At 43.3% G+C, this 27,385-nt stretch overlaps 1 protein-coding gene across 4 annotated transcripts in view; it reads right to left on the bottom strand.

The window, feature by feature from the left end:
- Positions 1-27,385, bottom strand: part of ncoa2 (nuclear receptor coactivator 2) — a 53,759-nt gene that overhangs the window by 9,443 nt on the left and 16,931 nt on the right. For all 4 annotated transcript variants that reach the window (XM_062379110.1, XM_062379109.1, XM_062379112.1 and 1 more), the window contains exons 3-13: positions 20,625-20,732; positions 19,513-19,685; positions 16,197-16,300; positions 13,195-13,372; positions 11,487-11,675; positions 9,641-9,742; positions 8,294-8,434; positions 7,974-8,121; positions 6,154-7,498; positions 632-833; positions 274-474 (exon numbers count right to left, since the gene is read on the bottom strand). In XM_062379110.1, coding sequence (XP_062235094.1) covers positions 274-474; positions 632-833; positions 6,154-7,498; positions 7,974-8,121; positions 8,294-8,434; positions 9,641-9,742; positions 11,487-11,675; positions 13,195-13,372; positions 16,197-16,300; positions 19,513-19,685; positions 20,625-20,713 — 2,872 coding nt within the window. In that variant the 5' untranslated portion in view covers positions 20,714-20,732. The remainder of the gene's footprint in view (positions 1-273; positions 475-631; positions 834-6,153; positions 7,499-7,973; positions 8,122-8,293; positions 8,435-9,640; positions 9,743-11,486; positions 11,676-13,194; positions 13,373-16,196; positions 16,301-19,512; positions 19,686-20,624; positions 20,733-27,385) is intronic.

Raw genomic sequence — 27,385 nt, 5'->3', positions numbered from 1 at the left:
TTTCTTTTGTGTATGAAGTCTGTTAATCTATACAAGTCAGACTATGTCCTGGGAGCTGAATGACACAACATGTGAGACGGCTAAAGAAGTTGTTAATTTATATTTAAGTTAAACAACCAGATAAGAGGAGGTATCACTGATAGAACAGAAACTGGTTTAAACCTTATCTTTTTTCCTATTAAATCAAGGCATACTAAGCAACAATGACAGCAACATATTCAGTGTGAATAACATCATGAACCGTCAACACCAAGGCCCGACTCTAACGCCTACCTGTGTTCACCATACCGGCCTGGTTAGCCATCATGCTGTGATTTCCCACCATACTTTGCTGCTGTTGCTGCTGCATAAGGGTGTATGGACTTGTGGCCCTTATGGGATACTGTAACGAGGGCTGCTGGGGGGACATTTCCAGAGACACACTCCTCACAGGCAGACCCCTGGTTGGCTGGCCTGGTCGGACACCCCCGAAGTCTGAAGACAGGAACACATGGGTTTTTAGCCAATCGCACTTTGTGGAGTTGTACTTACAAAATGTAATATTTAAAACATTATGATTGTATGATTGAAGAATTTTGTTTTAATAGAGAAACATTTGGGCAAATTTTCCAAGTCCAAGTGTGAGACTCACTAGTTGGTGCCATGCCAGGGCCGATGCCCCGGTGCTGCTGCTGCTGTGCCACCATGGCGGGATTGTTCTCGGACATTTGCAGGATGTCATTGATGATGTTCTGTTTGTCCATGGGACTGGGCAACGAAACGGGCCGCGGCTCACAGAAGAGCTGTGGCTGTGCATTCTGCAGGTCGTTCAGGATGTCATCCAGCTCCGACGACTAGAGAGGACACGAGACAAAAAAGGTGATGATTTAGACGTTCCATTTAGAAACCAATTGCTGCTTTACCTGCTAAATAAAATACAGACTGAAAGAGCAAAAAAGGGGAATAAACACAACAACAAACGCATAATGAGTCTGTATCTGTGAGATGAGGATAGCAGGCTTTGCCTTGTTTATAATAACAGCAGTAACCTCAGGATAAAATTTACCATTTCAATCAAATCCAGGCCACACTTAACTTTAACTTAGCAGACACAAGTCCTTGCTTACACTACAGCTCCTGCCTTTTTTATACTCCACAATTTGTAAGCACATAATTAGGAATGCGATTAGACATTTTATTTAAAGATGGTGAACAAGGCTACCGAGGCTTATTTCTGCTGAGTAGCATGGTAAAGCAACACGAGGAGTTTGGTCCGGGCCCAAGTTTGATCAGCTCTCTCTCCCCCTTCTGTAAACAGCTGGACTGAGCCAGCCCCACACAGCCCTGGGCTGTGTTCATATACAGAAAGGCTTCGGCTGATCTGCACTGTTTTTGTTTAGTTTTGCACACAACCACCTTAAACAAAGACAAAGCCATGCTGGGGTCTGGTTTCACTTGCTGAACTGAAGAATCGCTATAACTACGAAAGGTGAACTTCTCGGAATACAGGGGTTTGTTTTAGGACACTGGAGTTGTCTCTTCTGTATTTCTATCCATTTGTATGATACACAGGGGGTGGACAAAATAACAGGAACGCCTGAACAATGCAGCAAATCCAACAACATAAAAAGTATCAGTGTCCATGAACACAACTCTGATATAGCCAAACATAAACAACTTTACAAAAGGTAACACAAACTACAGCATACTTACGTTTAATGCTAATTAAAACACCAAAAAAAGTAGGTTATAGTCAATACTGAACTGAAATATCAACATAGGCGATCAGTGTGCTTCCTACACAGGCCTGAGGGACTGAAGGTAAATAAGTTGCACTGTCTAAAAGTGGCCACCAGAGTGCAGCACACTTGGAATTACTGACAACCGATCGTGACACACTGTACAGCAGGAAAACAGCACAGCAGCCACAGTTTCAATGTTGCACTCCCCTGTTCTTGGCAATGACATATATCTGAGGTATGTAAAATGCTACCAGTGATAAGATAAACTGCAGACAAGACCTTTATCTGCGTCAGCCAAGGACTAAAGCTCTGGTCCTGCTGACAAACACGTTTCACTGTTGGATCTTTTTTATCTTCCACCTTGGAGGAGGCTCCTGTTATGAAAATGTACGCAGAGGAAAACACGCAGCCTCACACTGTACAGGGCAGCAAAATACAGGATATGAGGGAGAGAGCACCAGAGTGAGGGGTGGCGGCGGTGGGAGAGAGAGAAGCCCTAATGAGGTCAGGAATGATGTAATGCTCCTGTACGCTCGCGGTTTGCTCTCTTCCTCCTCCTCCTCCTCCTCTCCATTTCTCTCCATTTCTCTCCCCTCCCACTTTCTATTCTCTCGACTTCTCTTGTTGCTTTTACCCTTAATGGGTCCTATTTCCATCAATCCCTGTTACTCTCTGCGTGCAATGCATGTGTGTGCATGTAATGCAATCCAAGTCCTTCTCACGTGCTTATCCGGCTGCCATACTGTATTTTCGTACTACAGCAAAGATTTGTGAGGCCAAATTACCATTATTAAATATTCATTTTTAAGCCATATCCCCTTTTAAGAAGACAATTTCACATCTTGAATCCAGAACTGTACTCAATCTGGACAAGCGGCTAAGGACAAATACAAGAGGCAGTTTGTTAGAAGGTTCAGATGCCTATTTAAAAATCCTCTATGGTTTTTGCCTCGGGCACCATCTGCTTATTTACCTCCACACCCAACACACAAATAAGCAGCTCGATTGAAATGCAGGGTGGAGACAGAAGTGAAGGAAGAAAAATTCACATTTAACCTTACTCTTATGAGCACACTTAAATTTAATTTACATGAAACTGCAGAAATTAACTGTACTGAGCAAAACAAATGATGACACACCGTGCAGTTCAAGCATGTCTGATAGAGAAGGCACTGTTGCGTGCTAAGCAACAGCAGAGGCTGATTCTCTCACAGCAGGGTGGCAAGGAGGCACTGCCAAATGTGGATTCTTCCAATTTGACTTGTGTCCGTCTGGAACACGGCTTAAACTAAAGTCACATCTGTAAACAAGCAGGTTTTCAATCCGGTCATTTTGGAAAGGTATACATTTCAAGTACGGCATTTGTGCCTCGACGTCACTTCGGGGTAATAGAACGAGACTTGAGTCTTTCTGACCTACATTCGTGTTATTTTATGGGAAAGGGAAGTGAGAAACAGGGTTGGTACAGCAGAAGTACCGGTGTCAAGTGAGGCAAAAGTAAAAGTTGTTTCAGCCCAGATCTGTGTATTTATAAAAGAATTCGACAAAAACAACTTATCGAAATGTTATCGCTGTCTCTCAGAGCTGAAATTACAGTTTTAAAGTGTGGATGCAACATAACTTGCATTTGCAAGGTCAACTGTCGTGCTGGGATTGTTACTAGTTCGTACTTTTTGTCTTTAAATTAGAAACTGTCAGATAAAAAGGGGAAGTTAAACAGTGAAACAGTACTAGTTTCAAGAATATTAATGATATTGAATAACTCTTCCTCGTCCTTAAGGCGTATATTGGCTCAGCAGTTTTGAAAATCCTACTGTATAAACAGAACTGCATGACTGGTGTAGAGTGTATTTACCTGTGAGTGCACAACGATAGAAATGACCTGTTTTGGCACGCACTCTGACATATTCTTTCTTATTTTGAAAGTGAAACAGAGGTAGGGGGTTGAGCAGGAACTACTGATATCCTATTTAAACGTAATAGTAGACTGTATTGGCTCAGAACTAAGTCATTTGTTTACCTGCTTACTCATATCTAGAGACAGTGAGGGGGTTTTGTTATTGTACAACTTAAAACAAATTAAAACTTACTAAACACTGGAATTAACAACTCATGCAACCACAGTGCAACCTAGGTTCTCTTCTATGACATTCATGTTAAATTGTATTATTTATAGCGTGGAGTAAAGAGAAACTGAATCCTGGGCTAAATTAATTACATGGAATATATGGATATTCCTTCAGTGTGAGCTTGGGACAAGATGTTTTTTAATAGACCTGGGAACGAACACACACACACACAAACACATATGCGCACGCAGATAATCCCTGCCTCCCATAAGCTCGTGGGACTAGTCAACCATACCTATAGTTCCTTCAGCCATCAGCTAAGCCACTGCTGCTGCTCTGCTCTGATTTCTCATTTAGCTCTGCTCCAGCCATCAATAATTCAGCCCTCAAACAATCATGAGGAAGAGAGCGGCAGAGAGAGAGAAAACAGTGAGCGAGGTCAGGAGAGAGAAGGTTGAGAGGACTTTTTGACTAGTACAGTCGGCTTTCACACATGACCAGGCAGCCATTCACAAGCAAAGAAGAGAAACCCACTTCCAGAAGAAAAGGCACTAATGAAGCCGTGGCTTAGTTCACGTCAAACAAATTACTCTTTTTTAATATATATATATAGATAGATGGTTAGTGGAATATGTTAAAGTCAAATGAACCATCACCATCACTGTTCACAACCTAAGTGTGATTCCCAGAATTCACCTGTTTCATTCTTATTGCCAACACAAGGCAGAAATTAATTTTTTTTTCAGTTTTGCAGCCACTTCGAGAGAATAATACTCTCAGCATCATACATATTAAATCTCTTTCTCTCAATTTTAGATTTGTTATTGTATGTTGCTCGCTCTACAAACACACCACTCCCTTTCCCCTCTATCTCCATGGTAGCAGAGAGGACATGCAGGAGCATATGGCTCATCATTTTCACTCTGCCTGCCGACGCTGGGCTCTCCTGGGGGTATCTACACCTCTCTCATCTCTCCTTCTTTGTTCGGTTCAACAGCAGCTCTTATTATCCATCCAATCACCTTTTTTTCCTTGTCTTCTTCGTGTGCACCCAAGTGGCTGAGCACATACTGTACATACACGGCTAGCAGGCATAGCTAGCTGACATTATGTACCACTGTCCTTCTCTCTGTGTGAGTGCGAAAACAACATGGTTTCTGCAGAATGTGCCACGAAGGAGGAGGAGGAGGAGGATAATTAGGGAGCGACTAAGTCTTTAAAAGGTTTTTTCCTAATATCCTGGTCAAACCTATACTGGTGCACATTTCCAATGCATCCATCAATACTCTTAAATAGGATCACGATCAGTTTGGACGCTGCACTAGTTCCATTTTCATGACATTTTAAGAGCATCTTTGCGTCTCTGATTACCCGACTGGTTTAAGAGGAAGGCACTGAGAGAAAAGCGGGAGAAGAGACAGCAAAGAGCATTCATGTAATTTTTTTTATTTCTATGTAGTTCTGTGGTTTATTTTCCCGCAGCACAGAATTCAAAAACTTAAGCCTCCTGATCCACAGAACTGGTGAATTTCACAAGCAACACTCTCCCTGCTCACTCCCCTCTTTACTCTTTTTCTCCTCGTCTGTCTTGGGTGCCAGGTCGGACCGGCACTCTGTGCCAAACCTGAGGGTTCTGGCCAAACGCAAACAGGATCAAATGGCTGGAGAACCACAGGGGCTCCTTCCAAATGTCACAGTTGTTTGAAGCTGGCGAAACGCTTCCCTCAGCATGTGCTGCCAACACATACGCAGTCAAAAGGACCAGATGTGTTTATATACGGGAGTAAAAAAAACATGCAGGATGTCTTGTGTGTATATGAAAAGACTAAATATGAATTTTGACTGTAGATAGGTCACAAATCCTGTTTGGTCTTTACACTACCAGAACATCTGTGTGGTTAGCTCTAACATCATGTGTGAAAATGGCACTTGGAGAAGCAAACATCTGCTACCTAACCCAGATTAATGCTCAGACACAGAGCTGAAGAGATAAGTAGAGCAGCACAAGGCAGAAAGTTTGGGTTTGTGCAATGAGCTAACGAGTCCAGTCTGCACGTTGGAGTGTCCTTGGACACTGAACCCCAAATAGCCTCTGATGGCTGTGCGGTCAGTGTGTGAGTGATCAGAGTGCTGTTCGAAAGAATGGATGAATGCGACGCAGTTTAAAGTGCTTTGAGTCACTAAGACTAGAAAAATGTTAGATAAATGAAACATTTTACTAATCACTTAAGACAACTCCGGTACCTTTTACCCTTGTATAATTTCCAACATCAAAATGCTTTATATAATTTACTGTTTTATCAAAATCAATAGCAAATTTTTTATGTGCACACAGTCAGAGTGAGGTAAAGTAAGAAACTAACCTGCTCAGCCCGGTCGTATCCGGAGTCTTGTTTCTCCTGCTTAACATGGGTGTTTTTGCCACCTTCAACTTTCACCTCCCCAGGCTCCAGTTTAGGGAGCTTGTCCTTCAGTGCATTATCATCCTTGTCCAGTAGGTAGCGTAGCAAGGCATTGTCCTTCTTCTTAGGGCTCAGTGGCTCCTGCTTTGGAGCAATGTCTGCCCCAGTAGCTGTACTACCAGCACCCTGGGTTTGGTCTTGGCCCAGCTCTTTGCCTGTGGCCTCTGCAGTGAGTTTGGCCAGGTCTACAGGAGACGTACTGTTCTGCAGCAGCTGGTGGAGGATTTTGTGTTTTTCTTTGAGGGATGTGGCATGAGTGTTTCCTCCCGTGGGGCCACCTCTGCCCCCTGTCCCAGACTGGTCTTTACCCTCACCTCCTGCGCCAGGGGACAGGGGTGTCTCTAGAGGCTCTGGCTTGGTGGTGAGAAGTTGTAGTAGCTTGGTGTGGCCCTTGTTGTCATGAAGACGGTTGTGAGCGTCATGGCACTCAGGTGCCCCTTCCCTCTCCTCCTTGGCCTCACCTAGGTTGCCCTCTGTCTGACCCTGTGTGTTGCCCTGACCCACTTCTGTGTGAGGGCCAAATGAGTCTCCAATGCCACCTGCAGCTCCACAGCCTCCTCCCATTTTTGACATCAAATGAGATCCCTGTGTGACCCCTGCTGGGGAGCCCATCTTCCGGTCTGGAGACCCAAGTGTGTGTGCGTGAGGGGGCCCGTGCCCGTGTCCTACACCATGACACTCACTTAGGGCCTGCAGAGCTGACAGAGAACTGCTAGTGTAGCTGTTAGCATGGGCACTAGTGGTGCTACTACCGGCTGCTGATCCCGGTCCTCCGCCACACATCCCCACTGGGGATGGTGAGTGCAGGCCTCCTGCTACACGAGGGCTGCCTGCCCCCCCGGGACTACCTCGGTGCCTGGGTGACAGCATTGAGTTCTGTTGAGGCGGATGTGGCCCTCCGGCTGGGCTTGGGCTCGCGCGAGAGGGGCTGTTCATTCTCCAGTTTGGGCTCTGCTGTGGTGGCTGCATGCCACCAGTGTGGTTGTGTGGTGGGGGGCAGCCAAAACGGTAGCCCTGCATATGGCCCATGGCTGCTGGTTCTCTGGGTCCAGCGGGCCCTGGGGGTGAAAAAGGCGTGCTGTTGCTGCTAAAGGTAATGTCTTGGCCCTGAGGCCCCGAACCTGGCAAACTGCCTGGGGTTGGAGGAGTCATGGAGGGAGTAGAGGAGTTCATCGGTTTTGGAGCCATCCCTGTGGCCTGACTGCCAGGACCCATGTCCTGGCCCATTCCACATACTGTCTGCTCCCTAGATGTGGAAAAACACAAAGATGATTCAGCTGATGAATTCAAATTTGAGCAGAATTTGACACAACTGAAAAGGCTAAAATAGAGAATTTTGCAGGGTCTTGGTGTTTGTCTTGGAGAGATTGCTGTAGCGTTTTCAAACAGGATTTTACTCTCGTTTTAGCACAACAAATGAAGACTGTTTTTTTTTAACTAACCATAGTTAAATACAACCACAAACTATCTACATATTTCGACCGGGACAAAGGTAGACAAATAAATTATATTTTTCTGATTTCACTGCGACATTATACCCACAAGACCAAGACCATTGGAAAACATGAACTTTCTACATATTATCTCATCCACACAGAACACAAGGAGCCATCAGCATGGTTATGCTGCAGGCTATTAACAGGCTAAAACATGTAAAAGAAAGTTCAAGCTGCAGAATTGTCTTTCTGGTTCTGACACAGCCGTAGACTACTGAGACATACCTCTGTAAAATGTGCAGGGACATGTAAAGCTGGGGTTCGTTGGTGGCGGCCGAGCGCACGAGTTTGCTCTTGGTGTGGGCTGACACAATGGTTCCGTCCGAGAGGGAGAACCGGTAGATGGGGCTGAACGCTTGGCCATGTCGGAGCACTGAGGACACATGTGCACATACATCAGTAGATGCCAACAAGAAATATTAACGCAACTTATAAATTATTAACATTATATGCTTGTGCAGTAGCTTGACAATGCCAGACTAAAAGGAGTAACTAACAAAAGCTGAGGATTGAACAGTATTCTCCTTAGCAGTTTACACTTTTACCTTCCTGCTGATGTCTCTTGGCAAAAGACATCTCTCCATCATTCTGTAGGTGGAACCTCTGGATGCAGCGCCTCACCAGATCTTCCCAGCCTGGTTTCATGGACGCCCGCAGCAGACTGGTGTCCAGGGACGTAATCTTACCTAAACACAGAGGACCGGATTAGGAAGGCCTTACTCACACATGGACACACCAACTGAGCTGATGGAGATTTAAAGTCTCTGTCAAACATAAACATGCAGAGCAGCTTGTTGACCAGAAGTCAAGAAGAGTTTTTCAAAAGCTTCAGCAAGAAATGTCTGCTGTGGTGTTGACCTGGTGACGTACACAGGCAACAAGGTTGCATATGTTGATTTCTGAAGACAGTTGATGCCTTGTCAACCCTGGGGATTTTTTTAATTGATCCTTTAAACTATTGTTTTATGGATCTAAATGTTAGATGTTAGCTAAATGTCACACATAATGTGTAGTTTTCTCATGTTTATTCTCATGTATTATTTTGTTGTCTTCTCTTCATCAACGGTCTTCAGAAATCAACAAATGCAACCTTGCTGCCTGTGTACAGACAAACACATCAACACACCACACACTAGTAGCAGTGTAAAAGTTGCCCCTCACCAGATTGAAATTTAAATGGAGGCAGTGATGCATTTTAAGGGATAACAAGCAGACTGCTGAAAGACTTGTCACACAGAAAATCAAAGCGATAGCTTTTAACAACTGTACACTACATTCAGCAAGCTCCCTCAGGCAGAGGAGGATTGTAGATGACATTTTAATAACCATGGGAGAAAAATTGTAACTCTTAATCTTGAATAAGACATATTAAAATATCTAGAACTGCTCTAACAGACACAAAGCCAAACATTCATACTAACTGACGTATGGGTGTGAAACTACTGTGACAAATTATTATGTGTGTAATGGATGTTGTGTATGTGTGTACGCATGCAACACACAGATATTCTGATCACATCAAATGCCAGGTCAAACACCGACAACGGTCTGCATCTCTAAGCCGTCGTTCAGAAAGGTATTTTACCTCCCTTAGTGCAGACAGAGGTGTTCAACTCACAGGCTCGATGATAAAGAACTTTACCAAAGATGTAATAATTTTCAAATAGCTTAACTGAGTAGTGGGAGGTGATTTATAGGCTGTTGACATGGAATGAGGTTGTCGGGGGTGGTGCCTCATGTGAAGCACTATATTATTTTTCATAGACATTTTATTTTTGCTCCTCACTTAGTGCTAGTTTTGGTAGCCTCCCATCCGTTTAGAAAAAAATTGGTTTGCTGAGTTTTGTTTATAATAGTTTAGTAGCTTCTGGATGGGTGACAGGAGTGTGTACCTTGCAGGTCCTGGCGCGTGGTGAAGCTCTCAGGCGTGGGATGCACGGGTCTTTCCTTCATGGGCACCCTGCGAGCCACACAGATCAGGCACGACTGGAAGTCTGAATTCACGAGAGGGGAAGAGAGGGGATAGAGAGGAGAGGAGAGAAGAATTGTGCGTAGCAAAGAAAAAAAAAAGATGATGTAGAGGATGTAACAAAGAGGACAGGACGGAGACATAAGGGATGAAGGGGGATGGGAGAGGGGAGGATAGGGATGTAAATGATAGAGAGAGGGAGGGAAAGAAAATTAAATGCATGTTATTTCCAGGCAGCATAATTAATACAGTTATTAATGAGCACGGGGATCAGAGTCCCATTTCTTTCATGAGGAGGAGCAGCCATTGCTGGCAAGGGAAATGATGAAGTGAGACCTTTGAAGGTGCGCGTCTGTGTGCGAGTGCATGCGTGTGTATGTGTGTGAACGTATCTCTGGCTGGTCTCACCTACAGTGACCACTTAGAATCTCACACTGATGACACCTCCCCTGGCCCAACATTAAATGTTGCCATCGCTCAATCACGACAGTCGCCTCTAACAGGCGCACAGATGACAACGCTAAGTCCATAGCTGGGGTGACCCCAAAAAGTCCACCGTCTAACTTCCCTGTGCCAGCAATACCCACAATACCACACGTTTCTGGCTAAGAAATGCCTGCCAGGACTAGCAGTGACACACACACACACCTCATTTCAACTTGTAAACACTGCATCTTGGGTGGTCCAGCTGATTGGTCTAAGAATTATCTTACTTGCTTTCCTTCCTTCCTTCTCTGTCGATAGCTGGACAATTTCCTGCAACCACAACTACCCCCCCCCCCCCCCCCCCAATAGTTTATCTATTTGCCAAAGTATGGCTGGCAAGCTGCTGGTGCACAAAGGTGGTGAAAGATGGGATAAGACAGGTTAAGACTAAACTTGGAGTCTTTCATATTGTTTTAATAAACAAACAAACAAGTTATAGTTTGGCCATGGGGAGTTCTGGAGTCATCAAAGCCCAAGAGCAAAAAAGATTCAGTTAGTTAAGATGTTGAATATTTAACTTTGCATGTTTGAACTTGTCAGTTTTAGTGGCTCTCAAACTCTGGAGTAGTGTGGACGCCAGGCTCATCTGTACCAGGGCTGATGCTTTTTCAAACGGAAGAGTAGTTATGTGGATGTAGCCTGAACATTGGCAGAGATCAGAGACAACATACCACTTCCTAGGAAAGAGGCGCAGATGTTAACACTTAAGAGCAGCTTCTTTCCTTCCCTTCTTCCATATTCTTCTCTTCAATGAAGCTGTTGTCCTATTTGAGGGTTATCAGAAGTCCGGTCTCCTGATGCAACACACACGATTAAAGCCCATCCTTGCCTCATAAGCTCTGATTTGTGAGGAATGTAAATGAATTATAGATGGGCTTTAATGACAGCTGCCCAGCCTCTCTTCTCTCTCGTGTCACTTAACTTTTCATGGGTATAAGCTGACTAGCATCAGCACGGCTCTTCATCAGTTGCTTATCGTTGCCCCTATTTGCTTACAATTCCATTCAAAAAGCTAAATTGACATCATCCTGAAGTATTATTCCGTTCCACTGTACAGCAAAGACACACAATCAGTCAGATGTTACATGAGGTAGAGACGCTTTTGAATTTGTCCTCTGACTTTGTCATTGGTCTTTAGCTTCGAGACTACTTTATTTTTCCTGTTTATTATATTCTCAGTTTTCAAAGACTATTCTTGTTTTTCTGGATAATTGATTTGACTCATTCAATTTGAAAGCTCTGAGATCATACTCAGACATTTTTTTAACTCTCTCCTTTCGTACCATCTCCTTCCTCCTTGATGGACTTGGGCTCCGAAACGGCAAAACACTGCATGGTCTCGTATTTCTGCTGTTGAGGCTCGTGCTCGTGCGTCTCATCCTGGCTCTCGCTGAGGGGGTTGACCAGCATTCGGCAGTTGAACGTGTGACTGTTCCTCCTCGGACCGTCGCTGGACCACGGGACGCCATTCACTGGAAGGGAGCAAGAAGGGGACAGAGAGCTTTTCAGTGAGGCTTTCTCAGGGATTTTATTTGACATATTTTACTGCAGCCAAAACTGAACAACAAAAGACAAATCAGGAGCAGCGATTAGCTTGCCATGAGAGGCTAAGACACTGTGAGTTCAACACATAATGACGGCAAGATAGAATGAATGAAGGTGGAAAGAGTGTAAAATGGAGGGAGCAGTTAATGGATGGAGCCCTGTGTCATCTATCAACAGCCTTGCAAGGCTTCCATATGCATGTCCCTTAAAGCACCAATCTTCCTTCTTCTTTCCAACACCTTTACAGGCATGAGCAAATATGCATGTACAAACATGTGTAGGCAGATATGCACACACATGCACTAAGAAACTAATAAGAGACTGATACAGTCACACACACAACTCATTTCACTCCATCACACTCCATCTGGTTCGTGATCTCCTTCAGTGCATTGATAATCTCCCAGTATCTGGGACACCGCCCACTGATCATTTCCAGGGTACTCTGCTCTGTGCAGCTTTGCCACCCAGATGGCTGGGCACTCAGACCTCAATCTGAAGCACCAGGAGAGGGGAGCAATCGCAGGAAGGACTTAAAATGAGCTCCTAATGGGGCGCTGTGACATACATTACCATCACCTCTTGAGGGGAGGCAATGTAGATGTGGGATATTAAATAGACGTGGGTATAGAAGGCAAGAAAGAAGAAAATGGAGAGGAAAAGGGCAAAACTAAAAGACAGGAAGAAAAAAGGTAAACGTCTGCCACACAAAAATAAATGGCCTGTTTTCCGAAGATGAGTAATGCTAGAATGAAGACAATGGTTCCTATGGCAGTAAGGCTAGATAATGTGAAAGTGAGAACATAAAAATGGGAACTTGGTAAGGGTGTGTAGTAGAAAGAGAAAGAAAAATAACACACAACATTAAGAGAAGGGGGAAGGAAGGGCACGAGATGAGAATATAGGGAGCGATACTGCTGACAGGGGAGACAAGCCAAAAAAGGAAGTTAATTAGGTGAAAAGAGAGGGAGGAAGAAGAGAAGAGGAAGAGCAAATGTCTGGGCTGAGCATCAGCAATAGAGAAAATGAAGAACATATATGTATTATGCACAGTGACATCCTTGCATATAAAGCTTATATAACGCTTTTTATTAGCTGGGTTTCCCACATCCTCACTGCAGCCGCTCTAACCCGGAACATTTAAGTGTTTTAATTAAACACCACTATCAAACAGCCTCCTACACCATACCTGTCTGAACAGGGTGATGAAGAGACATGATGGTGTTAGGATACAGAGAAAGAACACTGTTTGTAAAGCACTAGAGCTGCGGCCAGTGTGTAAATGAGGAGAGGTGGAAGTGATGCAACACAGAGGACACTCATGCGATGTCAGGCAAGAGAGAGATGTATGGAACATAAGTGAAGCAGCGAGACCAACACTGACAGGTAGGAAAAAGCAAGAGAGCAAAGCTAAGAGCTGGCAGGGGAAATAAGCTTGAGGCTCACCGAGGGATTTGGGCAGCAGGTTCTTGATGAACTCTGCATGATCACCGACATGCAGCACGCTGTAGACGCTGGTGTTCATCAGCTCCTCCTGGTTGTAGCGCAGGTACTGGGTCACGTTCTCCGACACGAACACGATGTTGCCCTCCATGTTCACCACGAAGAAGAAGCCGTCCAGGGCCTGAGAGGGGAGAGAGTTCAGAGCGTTTGTTTATCCCTATTTTTCCCACTGATGCAGGATAATTCTCTGACAGCGAAGTGGAAGCAGAAAGAAGACATTAAAATATGTTTGAGCACATTTATCTCCCACTGCTAATACAAATAATACTGCAGCGGAGTATGCTATTAAAAGCCTACCTACCCTTATGTGCTTTTCCCTACTTATAGATTATTAGGGTCATTTTACTGTGCTGGTCTGAAACTCTCACATTCAACAGCAGAATTTAAATTTGGTTTATGAGCAGGATTTTAAAGGCTCTGCACAGAAGCAGAGTAAGCTGAGAGCTCGACAGAGTATTAATCTTTGTGTATGTCTGCTTTTCTATAGTCAACAATAGCAAATTATACACAAAAATTAGGACAAAACTACTCAAGCTTCTCATCTGCATAGTGTCTAAAAAGAGGTGATTAGTTCTCAGTGTGCCGGTTACATCCATCCACCCCTGCAGATGCTCGACATCAGTGTGGCTGAAAGAATGCAGGATAAAAGCATGTGCCTGCAGAGGTTGGAGGATGTGTAGTAGGAGGAGCACTTAATTGAAATAATACAGCCCCAGGTCAACAATTACACACAGGATCGTGTCAATTAGGCCATCAATTCACCAGGAGCCTTTAAAGAGGAATCCTGATGGTTGTTAAGCTGTAAAAGCTGGTGTCAAGATAAGAGATGAGACTCCTGCCAAGGTGTCTGCCCTTCACCTCTGCATAGATAACCATTACACACACACACTCACACCCCCACACATTAGGTATTTATAACAAACAATATGCAGAGTTTAATATATATATATATATATACATGCTGTAAGGCTTGTTGACTCAGGTTTGTTTATCTCCCTTCCCCTGATACAGAACCCTGTCTGATAATCAACGACATGTTCTTATACCTACACTGCATAACACATGGAAATTAACCAACAAGGTAATTTTAGGGTGAGACAGTCACAAACGTAACAGATTACATATGATCTCACGGGGGACAGTCATGTATTCGCCAAGCCTGCATGAACACAGCTTAAAATAGACTTTAAAAAAAGGATCTTGTCTCAGGCTGCATGATGGAAAGGGTAGCCACTTGCAACATGGTTGTGCAAGTCCATGCTGTATGAGGAAAAGGCTGTGTGCTGGACAAGTAGGGCAAAAAGAAACAGAGCAAACACTCTCTAGTGCCAACCATTGCTTTCTTCCAGACACTCTTGCATAATGCTGCTAGCCTGTAACTTAATTTACAATGCCCTGTTTAAATATGCACTGTAGAGATGACTAAAGCCTTTATAAATGAACACACTCTAAATAAATATACTATGAGCCGCCACAATCTATGTGCACCTGTTTCCTTTTGCACTGAGCGCGTTGTTTTGATATATGACCCTATATTGCTCATTTTCCTAGAGCAAAACACAGCAGATAGGGAATTGTTGTGGAGAGGACAGTCGGGGTCTCCTCTCCTCCTCACATACATTTGTGTAAAACATGATATATCTTCAGCATGACAAAACTTTGCTATCTTGCTGAAAACAAGTCAAAGTGGTCTCTAGCGGGGCCCAAGAATAGAAATATGAAACTTTTTTAAGTACCGACCTAAATTTGTATGAAGCACAGACTATAAAAAAAAACTGGCAGGTACCAGAATCTGGCACTGAAGGTCTGGTTGGCCAACATGCTTGTTTTAAAATCAGATATTCATTAATTTACAACACAAATTTGTGTTTTAGGCAAAAGTTCTTGCAACTTTTGATTCTTTTGTTAAATTTAAAAAAGGGTTTGAATTTGATTACCAGACTTTTCAAATTTCAAAATTATAGAATTATGAAATGGATGCTTAAATTCCGGTATTGTAGCTTTAAAAATTCAAAACAATCTCAGACCTCTAATGATGTCATCAAACCACAGCACCATATGTGGGAGTGTCACAGGAATGCAAACTGTGTGTTACAACAGTCATGAGACAGAACAAGACTTGCTCCCAGAAGTTTATAACAACAGCCCATTAATGTTTCTCCCAGCCGTGATTGTCTCTCTGTGCCTGTGTCGGTGGGCAGCCGAGAGCCTTGAGGAGGGTCACGGGGCACAAGGGTGCATTTCCACCAGACAGCCATTCTCCTCAGAGCATCAAGTAATGAGCCTGTGCTGGCGGAGAGGACGGGGGGGGGGGGGGGGGGTGGCTTGATCAAAGCCGGGTGTAGATGGCCGATCACTGTGTTTTGGGGCTGCTGACAGATGGGAGAGCATGCAGGCTGCAGTGGGCTATATTTAGCCACAAGTTAGCATGTCGATTCAGTGACGCTGGACCAGGAGAGCTATAAATATTCCATGACAGGACAGATCTAGAGGTGACGTTAAGGAGGGAGGGAGTGAGGGAGGGAGAAAAAAATAACTGAAAAAGTAAGAGAGAGAGAGAAAGGGAGGGAGGAAGTGAGTGAGGGGACAGGCTCAATGGACTGATTCATTCGCCAGGCTGTTGCTTTCTTCCTATTATACGTAAGCACTTCAGTGGCCCTCCGTGGGACAACGAGGCCATTGCTCTGCTCCGTGATTTACAGCCAATCCAAGGCAGATACAAGATGCTGTCAGCTTTCACTTCACACTGCTGCACAACCACTACAGCCCCATCTGTGATTGTTCTCTGCAGATAGCACTCTTCATTATATACCAATCATGAGGAGTGTATATCCTATGCAAGTGTTAAGTATGAGTGTGGAGGTGGAGCACTTCAGTTTGAGTGTTCAGTGTTTTCTGTCCCAGATATGACACTATGATTAAGCAAGAGAAGGCGCTGTACCCACCTCCAGCATCATTGGTCCCAAGGCTTCTTTGTCAATCAAACTTTGGCCTGTTGATGACACATCGGCCTTCTGCACCTCCTCCTCATTTGCTGCAGCAGCTTTTTCTGTAGATGGGGAAATCAGTGACAAAGGTTTACAGACAAACAACAACAAAATGTATTGAACTGATTCATGGAGCTTCATTTTATGAATTTAATGCAAGGTATTCTCTTCTTTCTTCTCAATCGACCCACCAAGTTAGACTGTGGAGAGTTCACTTGTTAAACGTTTTCTTATATATGTAATATATTTCTGGTTACAAAGCAAACAAATAGAAAAAACTTGTTGCCAATGCTGAAACCAGTGCATAGAGCAGCCAGCAGAGTGAAAGGTTATTGTAAATGATAGTATGAGGACATGCAGCTGCCAGGCTGGTGACAGCCACTGGATGGATTGCATTGTCATGCACAGAAAAAAGGCTATTATGGAAACCCAGTGACAGTGTGTAAACAACTCTTGTTCCAAATAGAGAAGCAAGTTGTTCAAACATGGTCAGGCAGCAAAGGCAGAACTAAGAACCTTTAATTTATTTTTAAAACAGACTATGAATATTCTCTCATTTTAATTAAGACAAAATTAATAAGTGCCATTGTGGTGATCTGTTCCCATAACTACTCTTTAGCCAGGTGCTGTCTATCTTTTCAAATGGGCTGCCTTTTTCAAATTCCTTAACTGCATCATTGCTTTGTGATGTATAATCACAAAGCAATGACAGATACTAACTAGTGCATAACAAAACACGAAATAATTTGTTAAAAGTTAAAAATCATAAATAAAGCACCTTTGACTCCATTGCTACTTATCTTGAAATGTAAAGGTTATTTGATTGGTTTAATTGGTGAAAGATTTTATTATCCTTTGAGTTCCTGTACCTGCACTATGGTGCTATGTGTTTGTACATGAGTGAGTGGGTTAATAACCATGCAGAGAAGCCTTATGTTCAGAGTGTAGGCTGCCCTACTTTTAAAGATGATGATGAGAGGCAGAATATAAGTGGGCTGCTGGGGGGACACATTTAACTGTCACACCGTGCCAAGAAGCAGGCTGACCATATGGTGAGAAAACACTGTCGCAAAAAGCAAACAAAAATCACATCCTTCCTTTGTGTGTATGTGTGTGTGAAAGCAATCGCCCCTGCTCTTTGGGCTCGTGCAACAACACACAGACCCACATTCATCTCTTTCAGCATTAATGATGTGTGCATCAGCAGGACCTCTCCAGGCCCAGCGGGGCCCAGTATACCAGCACAGCTGCCCTCAGTACAGACCCATCACTCAATGTCAGTGCGGCCTTCACTGGCTTTCTGTCTGTCTGCAGAACTGTGTCACAGACAGACAGAGGGATCAATCACTTACAGTATAAGGACTGTATATGGTATAATAAATGTATTAATAAATACATAATCTGTAAATGGCAAGACATTTCTCGTTTCGTCCCTTCTAATTTAAATATTTCATGTGGTGCATTTATGCTAAATGGATTCAAATAAAATACCAAACAATGTACTGGCTGTAGCTTAGAAGCTATATTGTATGACCCAGCCACCAGCCAATGAGAGCTGGGCTTTTACTGCGTTGGCAAGAGTGAGCACAAGAGTGTAAAGGAAGTTGTAAAACACTTGGGTACACCATTAATTTATAGGCTCTTTAAAGATATTATTACTCAACATATTTTCTGTTAGGATGCAGCTAAATGGAAACAGACTGAAAGGCAAACATGTGCTAAGCATACAACTGCACGTAATTTCAAGTAGGAGCAACATGCAGACGACAAGATTGAAATAAACCAGGATAAATTAAAAGCTTTTCATAGTGGACCAGTTCTCTGCAGGGCTGTGACACCAATCAGTTAGAGTTATCAAGTCCAATTAGTGTAATTTAATATATTAAATAATGTCACCATAAAATGGGAATATCTTTTACACTGTAACGATGCTGTCAGGGGGGAAATAATCCTGGGCCTACAGAAAGAAAGGACACTATAAACAATCCTGTACAGTCCTGGAACATAACACTAAAACAGAAGATAGATGAGGTGCGATGACAAGAAGAAACGGCGGCGGTAAAATGATATAACATCTACTCCGAGCATAAAGACATCTAAATGAGCATCTAGTGCTTCCCTGGTTCGACTGTATCCCTGAACTCAGCCAGATGAGGTGAAGTAGTTTTATATATACAGGATTTTTTTCTAGGTGGCTATAGAGGTCTGGAGGACAAAGCAGAAAAGGAAAACACTGTGAGGCCCTTCCCTCAGTGGTAGCATTTTGTGTTGTTAGTTGAACACAGCATGATAAAAAAAATTAAACAGAATAAGAAGAGGAAGGGTCAGCAGGAGAGAGGGAGAGAGGGAGAGGGAATTATGGAATAAGACAGCAGAGTGGGGGAGGAATGGACAGACGGTAGCCGGAGTTTATGTGTGATTTTTGCATCACATTGCTCATCATTACATAACGCATGAGTCACAAACAACATGACATCATCTGCTGGTTTGATTCATGTACACCTTAAGGGGGGCACTCTGTGTCTATCAGTCACACAGCTGCTTTTCATGTACACAAATTCCAATCGTATTCTTTATTTAGCATTTACCTTGATGTTTACCTTATAGCAAAAAAATTTAAATAAGAAAATAAGGGATTTTAATGATCTCAGGCTGGTAGATCCAATATGAAAAAGTGATTGCTGAACACTAGGAGACAGGAGAGGCTGGCAAGTACAACCAAGCACACTGATCCATTCGCCTGATGTTCTGGCTCAGAATTAAAGTGGGAAAGATCGGCTGCCAACATTAAACTGCTCTGGTTCATGCAACTTATATGATGAAGTGGTGGAGGGGAACATCAAATCAATTGGGCTGCTCTTTAATAACAACATCAATTACCGGGTGTGGAGCAGATCCCAAACCATAATATTTATACTGTCCCATCAAATCTGAGGTTTCTGCCAACACAGTGCCACCTGTGGCTCTGTTGGTTGCATCAGAGCCTTATGATCCTGCGCATATTCATGATATAGAAGCACCTTATATGCAGGATTAGGAACTACAAATCAAACCACTGTTAAATCCAGCTGTAAGTATTCATTTAGCTCGGTATAGAACTACGCAGCATGTTGTAAAAAGTGAACAGAAAAGCCTCTAGTTGAATAGATGCGTCTTATTTAGAAAAAGCAGCTCAGTATTCTTGTTACAGTTGTGCTTGGGGAGCCATCATCTTTATCTACTTATGTTAAATACAATGAAGTGGAAAAAAAACATGGCATGTTGCCACTTGTACCTTGCTCCTTTATTTGTCTGATTTGTTTCACAGTTTCCTTCAGGATTGCACATTTGTCAGGCTTGACATTGAAGTTGTCGATGTCGTTGAAGTTGGCAAAGATCAGCTCGGCGAGCTCTTCGATGTATTTGTTCTCGTGCTCGCGGTTGCGCTTCTCGTTGCTTCGCTTGGGACTGCAGAGACAAAGAGAGAACACCGGGGTGAGAAAATGCAGGGAAGAAGATTGTAACGGCAGGGGAGATAAAGAGGTATGGTTAAAAAGGTTTGACTGCTTGTAAATGTTGGTGTAGCAATTACAATTCTAACACAATAAAACAAATGAATAGGCAGTAGGAAAGCACACAGAGCCGGGGAAGGAGACAACATCCATCTACAAAACTACCGCACGCACGCACGCACGCCCCTCTCATTTTCATAGCTGCCAAATGACAGTGCACAACGACTACTGTAAACCTGGGCATGGAGGAGAGGAAGCAGAGGAATAAGTTTCGGGTCAATTATGCTGCATATGGCATGAAATATATCTCTAGGCCTCTTCATTGTGCAAACACAGAACTACATCAATAAGGGAAACCTACATTCTCGGCTGCTTGTCTACAGATAAATTATGCAAATTTATAGTGCAGAATCCAACAGTGCTCCATGTTTGGCTGCCACAATAGAATAATGCTGTTGTTTGTAACTACTGGGTTGCTACTGTACATGTAATAAAAGTTGGGATTTGAGTTGTACAATCTTGCAGTTGGTAAGAAGCTGTGAAAGAGGTTCTGAGCCCTCCTTGGGCTGCATAGTGGGGCAGTCGTGAGAACTGTCCCCTTAGAGCAAGGAGGCGTCTGGATTTCGAGTCTGCATGTTCTCCTTCTGACTTTGTGGGTTTTCTCTGGATACTCGCATCCTCCCACAAGCCGAAGGCTCAATAGTCGGCTCAGTTGCACCCTAAATTGTCTGTAGGTTTAACTGTGAATTATTGTCTTTATGTCCCTGGTACAGCTAATGAAAGAGTGGCCAAAGCTGCACACAACTGCCTTGTGATGGAGTAGAAATGTCAAGACTACGTTCCTTAGGAGGATTTTTTGGGGAGTGTATCATTGTGGACAGGAGAAAAATCTTACCTTGGTCCTAAAAGTTCAGCAGGACATTCTTTGCGTTTTCTTGACTCTGCCCTGGCAGGGTCAGATGGGTTTTCACCAACTCCACTCATCCTCAATGCATATCAGCTTCTGGAAAATAAACACACAGAAACAAATACAGTTTAACATATGCAACAATTGATGGATTGATTACAAACAACCACTATACTAAGTGATAGCCAACCATAGAGGTGTGTGAGCCAACAAGGACATAAGCATACAACACACACACACACTCACACACATAGTTCTGCGCCAGGGGCACAGGTTGATCCAATCAACCTGGAGAAATGAGTGAAAATGGAGCGGAGAAAGAGATTCAATCATTTCTCTCTGATGGTGCACTTCTCTCCAGAGAGACTGAAATGAGAGCACGGCACTTTTGCCCACAGCACCAGACTGCGCGCTCAGCCATGTACCAAGAAAAACCCATTTGTTACAGGAAAAACCAGGCAAAGCCAACTCACGGTGGCTCCCCCATCACAACATGTGTCTGTGTTAACCAAGGGCCACAGCGAATGCTTTCGTGTATCAGCTTGTAAAATACACATTAGAAAAAAGAATCACGGACATCTTGTCTATTTTTTTATACCGAGGTACAGAGTTTAAGATCTTAGTAAGGATTTATGTTGTGACCGTTTCGTGCTATCCAAAGTGAGTGTTTGCCATTTCTGTTACTAGGAACCTACATATTGCATCTTCGGTTTGTCTGCAATCTAAGATTAAATTCAATAATGGGATATTTTCTTTTTGTTATCTCCATTTAAACAGCTCGGAGCCATTAGTGAGTCCAGAGACTTCAGAGACTTGCTTGCCCCTCTGCTATGTAAAAAGTCTTCCAAACAGACGTACATTTCATGCTTCTCCTCCTCTTACCCTGCAAGCCAGCATGGGCTGAACTTCATGCTTCTAAATGAAAGACGATCAATAATTGATCAAAGTAATGTCTTATTAATTACCACCATCATCTGCACCAAAAACTGATGACGGCTAATGGCCTTGGATTTTAGAAGGAGCTCTGCTGCATAGAGGATGTGAACACTTCCAAAACAAATCGTGACATTTAGAAAGAGGGGTGATCTGCAGTCCTTTGCTTTAAGAGGGTGATAGATGGAGGGCAAGGACATACCCAGTGAAAGAAAATATGTCTCTCCCCAGCCCAGTGCACGAGGTTGGGGCATGCTGTGTTGTGATACACTCTCAGCCACTCTAACCATGGAAACAGCTATGACACACACTGCTCACTGATCAGCCATTACATAAGGCAGCACGGAGTACAGCACAGTAACATAGAGCGGTTTGGAGGAGTGTAGCTCTCAGCAGGAGCAGGCTATACTGAAAAGGGAGCCAGTGACCATGCAAACTTGATTCGGGCTCACCCCTGGTCTGGAGTGACCTACTTAAAGCTAATGGTAGGGTCTGCTCTCGAACGGTAAAAGTAAACGCAGCGGCTACTTGCCAGACAGGCAGAGGAGACTTTGAAGGGTAAAACACATTTACACCACTCTGTTGACAAGTGACTTTAGTGCTATTGTTGGCTCGGACGGCATATGATCAGATAATGGTACACAAATGTCATCAAGCGTGTGTCCTTGCATTATTCTCTTTGGAGCGTGTCTTTACGCGGCTGCACTGTCCACCGAAATGAAAACGGTAGCGGAACTTATGTGCTTTTATTAATGACAACAGAAACAGGCCATTAAACACTCGTAGCTAAATGGCACTCTCTGTTCCTATTGGCCATGCCTGGGCTTTCCAGCGCAAGTTACCATGGGGATTCTAGACCTGATTGGTTGTGCATGTCCCGTTGGGCCGGATATGATTGGATGCCTTCGTCTCCTTGACATGGCAGTAATGATGGGTCATTGTACGTTGAGACAAATAAGAGAGACTGCCAGTACCAGGCACGTTTCAATGACAGCAACACAGACAGCCTGGCCACCGGGCTGGCAGGCCATTTTTGTTGCTGGGGGTCCGGTCTTCACATAGGCAGAGTAGCAACGGATTTCTAATCCCATACAATTCCCTGAATCCCTGGACAGCTGTTGGCACTTCCTGTGCAGAGCTTTGTCACTGAGATAACTATCAAAATCGGCCACTAGGGGAGTGTTCCTCTCTGAACGAATCTGAAACCTTTTTAGCAAAGACTCTCATGACTCAGTATGTCGGGGAAGACGTGAAAGCTAACATTTTTTTCCCCCCAATGTCATTATTTTTTAGTGCCCAAACTCATTTAGTTTCATTCGACACATTTTTCCTCTTTTACTCCTTTATGATCATCAAAATTGAATATTTTGATGATCTAATTACACCATAAAAGAACATATCTTGTAAAAATAGACCTGATTAGTTTTAGGACTTGACATATTTTTACAAGGAGAAAATCTGTACTTGACATTTTATCAAGTAGCAGTCAGATACACATTCGAATGCAAAACATTTTCATCACAGAAGTAGCAGTAGGGATCTTCAGGATGATTATAATGGAGCCGTCCATGACAACGCAAGCTATCGTGTTCATGGCTCTGAATGCAAGCTGAGCTCGGAGCTGAGTCCATGATTCGGCCGACCAATCTACATTAGTATGACACATGCATATCAATTATTCACTTGCACTTCAATCTCTAAATGGAACGTCTTTAAACTGTAATTTAAAGGGATACCAGAAGCAACACATAGCAAAAAAGCAAAACGACTGATACGATGTGAAGACAACAGAACCCTGTTTATTAGTCGGAAAAATATATAAACCCATTTATAGGTTACGATCTTATATGTTTTTATTTACTGTTAGCTACACTGCAATATAAAAAAACTGTGCTCAGGGGGAAATCACCAATTAACTGAAAAACTTTTTCCAGAAGAATTATATTTTCTGATAACTCAAGACTGAATTAGCATTAGCTAGCCTGCAACTATCTCATTGGCATGTTTAAGTGTGTTGGAACAGCTGTCGTGATATGGCCGAGCATCACATTGGAACAAGTGCTATGTGCAGACACTGTATCATTTACCACACAGCAACACTGGGTACAGTAACTATACCTCGTTATGTATAGCACTGACCGGCATATTCTGGAAGGCATCTGCCAAATCTACAGTTCATCAAGCTGTCAGCTCATTCGCTTTATTAGTCCTGCAAGTTGAGACACACAGTCCATCAGGTACTAACTTGTGGTCATAGATGTTGTGAAATCAGTGTGAGGCTAATAAGGGATTACCAAGATTCCCAGAGACGAGATGAATGAAACAGATAAGCTTTGAAAAAGGATATTATTTATCACTTATAACCAGGGGACTGAAGGAAAGTACTTCAGCTGGTCATGTTATATTAACATTAGGATCGTAAAAAGGTTGAGGAAACATGCGTGTTATAGAGCAGAGTTTCAGACCAAGGCTGAAAAGAATGTGCTGCAGCAATGGACTGAGATGTTTTCTGAACATTAGAGCATGTACAAATTTAAGTGATAATACATTGCTTTTCAAGTTACTTCCCGTGTGAACATAGGTAAGACCTTCCTGAAAGAAAAGAAAGAGACAAATATCCCAATCCTACTGACAAACATCACCCAATGTGCTTTTGAGGAAAACAGATCTATAAATGGATGCCATACAGAAAAAAAGAGACATATTTCACGCTTTAACTATGAACTGCTATTTACAGTGAGTTTGGCAAACTGCGTGCTGTTGTTGGCAAAGCCCTGGCATGCCGACGGTCACTCGAAAAGTACAAACTCCAGATCTGACCTGAGATGGTGCTTGGCTCATCAGGCTTATAGGAGCATATACTGTTCTATGCTGTTGTTTTGCAACTGAACTCAAGATTCCACTTACGTAAGTGTAGTAAACACCTCAACCCAGCCTCCCCTCTTCCCATCTCTCTCTGACACATACACACCTATTAGACGGCAAACATAATTGTATATTTGTGTGCTGACAGGTCAGCCCTGCCAGTGTGAACTCAACACTTCTCACTTCATTACAGGTTTTCATCTTCATCATCTGTGTGTCTGACTCTACAGGGCTAAATGAGGGGTTAGGTTACCAAACCACTGCAACAGCCACAACACTGTCTCAGCAACACAACGCTGATGATTTTTTCAAATATCTGTATATGTTTATCAAATACCAGGACAACATAATGTTTTAAGATAAATAAAGAGGTAATTATATATTCTTTGAACTGAGTAAAGCTGCATGTTAAGGAACTAATTAACAGGTGATATAACTAAACAAAATAGAGTACACAAAGATAAACTACCCAGCAAAAGTTTTCAAAAAAATCAATCGACTTTGAAAGCAGCGGGTGCACTTGAGGGAGGGGATCACAGGTGTGTGTCATTGCTTATATCTTAGGTGTCACAAGAGTAGACTCTGGGACTGAGCTGGAGCCAACCAGTCTGGCCTGGGCTAACTGCAGAGTCAACAAGGGGCTGCTGCTGCAGACGACAACACCCCTCCTGAAAAACTCAGCTGGTATCACACAACCTTTACACGACACGGTGTATCACAATAAACACCTCAAAGACTCGACAAAATGAACCTTAAACTACACTGAGTTTGTGAGATTGACATGGCGTGATACACAAACACAGGAAACATGGTGCTAGGGAAGTTTACATCTGGGCTTGACAGTGACGCTACAATGCTCAGACTTGATGTAGTGCTGTAGGTTGCATGCACAGTGAAAACCCGTCAGGAGGTCAGTAAGTCCAAATACCGCACTTATCATATCCAGTGGTAGTTCTCCACGGTCTGTTTTGGTTTGTGCATGATGCCATGTGTTGCTATGTCATCTCCTGTTTGTCAGTTTCACAGTGTGCGTGACAGAGACGTTAAACCTGAGAACATTTAGGTATTTTGGTAGAAAGAGGGAAACAGCTGCTGAGGATTAAGTTTGTAACAGTCTTAAACAGAGTAAATGCCAATTAATATCTGCACTATTTCACAATATTGTGATAAGTAAATTAAATTAATATTCTAGCCTATCTACGCTAATTCTTGTGTCCCAATTAGATGCAAATCAAAGCGATGAGGATAAAGGTCTTTATTTAACATATTTAATCAATAATACAATAATGTTTTATAAAAAGCTGCCATAACCACACAACGTGAGCTGGGCTGTGGGCACATCTCTGGAGGGGGGATAGTTCAAAAAGCATTGAATCATCAATTCCAGTCATAGTATATTGGAGGGAAAACATGAATGCAATGGGGGGGTGGAAATCAGTGTCTGATTGCCAGGGGGAGAGGGCTTGTGCCAGTGTGCCATTCCTGTAATCATGTGGGTTAGCAGGGGTTTGATTATAGAGACACACCCAGGGCCTCTGGAGCTCAGCGAGCGTTGGGTATGACTGTGCATTTAACTGCATCAAAAGCTATTGGAGAAGTGTTTGAAGTCTCCTGCACTATAATAATGAGGGCCCTTCTGGAAAGTGCAAAACCACTGTGGGGCACTGAACAATGTCTCGCTGGTGTGTAATCTGTCCTCACATGACTTCTTGGCAATACAGGCCCAGAGAGAGACATGGAGAACAAGAGCGCTACCAATAAAGAGAGCTTCTGGAGGGCTGCAACATGGGCCATTTATTTCCCCACAAACTGAGGAGAGAATCACGACGGTGAAGGGGCCCGGAGGACTGGCGTCCTCTCACTTTACGTCTCAATATTTGCCAGGGTGAGAAAATGTTCTGAAAGAGCCAAAAAACACAGACACATGTTGAAATCATGTCAGATGTATTAAAGACCAACATGTATTTAAAAACAATATCGATTTCAACAGAACGCCACTTGGGTGGGGGTCTGCAGTGAACTTTCACCTTGCTGACAGCTGCCGTTACCTTGAACCAGATGTTGTGATATTAGGTTTGGGTCAAGGGAGAGGCAGAGGGAGGTGGGAGGAGAGATGTGTTGATGGACGGAAAGAGATTAGGAGAAGTTGAAACCTTGAATCTGGGTGACTTTAACGAGATCTGAGTAATGGGCGTGTCACTCTGAACATACAGAAGAATCAGATCAGAGATGGAGAACGGGCTTGGGAGAAAACCGAGTGTGCACACAGAGACAGAAGATGTGGAGACAAAGGGAACAAAAATAGGTCACGGGCCTTTTTTACAGAAAAGGTTCACTGAGTGTGTGATGTGTTCACTAAATCATCAGCGTCAATGTTTAGATGCTCCAATCTGTCATCACACGTCTTTAGAATAATATTATTTGAGTGCATTAAGTTAACCTTCCGTTCTCTCCTCAAGCTCGGTCGCAATCGTTCGCCCAATTATGTGCACTGTGCAGTTTTCAGAGTCATTTAAATTGCATTCAATCATTGTATATTTTTGGTATGCTTGGTAAAAAAAAAAAGCATGAAGTTTACAAAAACATCTGGCCAAACACACATACAAGCTGCTGCTGTTTAGCACACACAGTGGTGTGCACCTTGCTACCAAGTCCCTCTCAAGTGCTTGCCCACTGTTGAATCACTGCAAGGTAATGGCTCTAAAGTGCCGGAGAGCTACCAAGAGCCAGGCTCCCCCATTTACTGAAAGCTGATCACGCTCATGAATCTTTAACACAGGCAGTCACTTCAGGATGTCGCAGGAGGGGAAAAGGAAGGGGGAGGGCTTTCTGTAAAATAAGCACAGAACAGAGATCTGCATGGGGCAAATTTGTTAAACTCACACCTGAAAAGCTTGGTACACGAGCCGCAGTGGTACCTCAAATTATATATAAGTAAAATCCGGACCAGA

The sequence above is a fragment of the Platichthys flesus genome, chromosome 21 (genome assembly GCF_949316205.1).
Source record: "Platichthys flesus chromosome 21, fPlaFle2.1, whole genome shotgun sequence".
Classification (NCBI taxonomy): domain Eukaryota; kingdom Metazoa; phylum Chordata; class Actinopteri; order Pleuronectiformes; family Pleuronectidae; genus Platichthys; species Platichthys flesus.
The sequence above is the reverse complement of the archived record's forward strand: the minus strand, read 5'-3'. Positions and strand labels throughout refer to the sequence as shown.